At 57.6% G+C, this 1,955-nt stretch overlaps 1 protein-coding gene across 1 annotated transcript in view; it reads right to left on the reverse strand.

Moving 5' to 3' along the window:
- The window catches only part of DUSP8 (dual specificity phosphatase 8), a 27,508-nt gene extending 26,452 nt beyond the window's left edge, over nucleotides 1-1,056 (reverse strand). Inside the window, exon 1 of the mRNA XM_009288672.1 lies at nucleotides 826-1,056. Coding sequence (XP_009286947.1) covers nucleotides 826-1,056 — 231 coding nt within the window. The remainder of the gene's footprint in view (nucleotides 1-825) is intronic.
- Between the last annotated feature and the right edge of the window lie 899 nt (nucleotides 1,057-1,955).

Consider the following 1,955-nt stretch of genomic DNA (forward strand, 5'->3'; position numbering starts at 1 on the left):
GGCAGGGGGGGGGGAGACACGCCGCATGGCTCCAGCTGGGCCCAGCATTTGATTAATCGCCTGAATTACCCTCGCTTTGCCATAAAATTACAAGTCGGGAGGGGGGGAACGGTAAAAGCGAGCCGGCGGGAGGGCGGGCTGCAACGGCAAACCACCCCCCGGCTTGTCCCGCAGCCCGGCACCCAGTGGCACAGCCCGCCGGCAGCGTCTCTGCGGAGGGCAGGACCCGGCCTACGGCACTGCGGGGGCAGCCGGCACTGTTCTGGCCGGGTCTCCAGCCCAGCTCCGTGGCTCAGAGCCACCTCTATTATTTAACCAGGAGCGATAGAGAGGAGCCTGCAAGAGATAATATGCCATGACACCGGATAAGAGCTTCTGGCGTCACAGGGGAGGAGGATTACATGTCCCTGAATGGAGCTGGAGATGACAGAGGGGAGGGGAAGAGTTTTTAGCAGGGGATTAAACTTACAGCTCCAGGAAGGCTTTGGGGGGTTGTTTGCCAGTGTAGGACAAGTCCTAAGGCTGATATACCTGTTAGACTTGCCTAGGGAGGGCTCCTGAAGCAGGGAGCCCATCACTGGGGTGGGGGCAACGAACAGGTCCTCAAGGACAGCCCTGTGGCTGCATGAGCTCACGCTCCAGCTCTCCAAAGGGTGCCAGAGAGATGGCGGCAGATACTGGGGTCAAGGGATGGAGGAGGAGGATGCACATACCAGGCATAGACTGGCCCTTAGGCCAGTCTGCATCCCACCCCCACCCTGCCCTTTTCTACTGGGGAAGAGGGTGCAAGCATCCACCAGGAAAGGTGAGGGCCAGATCCCCTACCTTCATCTTGGAGGCAGGCTGGATGAGCTCCGTGATGGAGACCTTGTCCTGCTGGAGCCTCCTCTTGACGAGCTTGGAGCAGCAGATGTTGACGGAGCTGAGGACGTGCCAGGAGTTGTACTCCACGAAGGAGCGGCTGTCAATGACCAGGGTACCCTCCGCTCCGTTCCTCAGGAGGCTGGCCAGCTTCTTCGGGTCCATCACCTTGCGTGGGAGCCTGTCCCCAGCCATAACGGGCCCGTCCCCTCTATGGTGAGTGGGGGGCAAGGGGCAGAAGGGCAGGGCAGGGACGCCAGCACCCGTCTCCCTGAGGGGAATGAGCGAGGGGGTAAGGGGTGAGCAGGGCAGCACCCGTCCTGGTCTCCTCACGCTGCTAACACCCAGGATGCCAACTCATTGTGCTGAACCTGGAAAGAGATGAAAGGAGAAGATGACCGGTCAGCTGGGCAGGATGTGACACTCACCTTGGGCCAAGTCCCCAAGGGCTTGGCCTTCAGAAGAGTGTAAGAGTGCAACAAGCCACACTTTCTAGGTATTGTTCTCCCAGCCTGCGGGCATCTGTGGCTCCAGAGCTGCCCAAGCCAGAGGTTTTCTCTTTGTATTTAATAGCCCTCAGCGGAGCTTTCTTCCATGAATTTGTCTAATTGCTTTTTGAAGCCATGTCAGCTTTTAACAGGCACAGTGGCCAGTGGCAGGGATCTGAACGGTTTGCCAGCTACAATGAAGAAGTCCTTCCCCTGGTTTGCTCCAAATCTGCTAACCAATGGCTCTTCCAGGTGACCCTTACTACTTGCACTGGAAGAGGCCACACATGCCCATTCCCTAATCACCTTCCCCATGGTTCTCACCACATTTAGACCTTGTTTAGGAGCCTTTCAGGTCAGAGCATCTACAGAGCCGCCTGTTGCACAGGTGCCTTTTGCCACCCCGGCCAGCCTCAATGCACCGTGTTTGAGAGGCAGGCACACCAGGGACCTGCAGGAGGCAAGATGTCTCCTCCTTTCCCTGTTCCCAGACCAACAGCTCCTCGCACTCAATTTGCTTTTTCTGACCTCTGCCAAGCACAGAGCTAATGGTTTCACAGAAGCAGCTTAGCTCAGCTCTAAGGTTTTGCTGCCGCATGGTAATAG

Source organism: Aptenodytes forsteri, unplaced genomic scaffold (genome assembly GCF_000699145.1).
Source record: "Aptenodytes forsteri isolate BGI_AS27 unplaced genomic scaffold, ASM69914v1 Scaffold8, whole genome shotgun sequence".
In the NCBI taxonomy this organism is placed as follows: Eukaryota; Metazoa; Chordata; class Aves; order Sphenisciformes; family Spheniscidae; genus Aptenodytes; species Aptenodytes forsteri.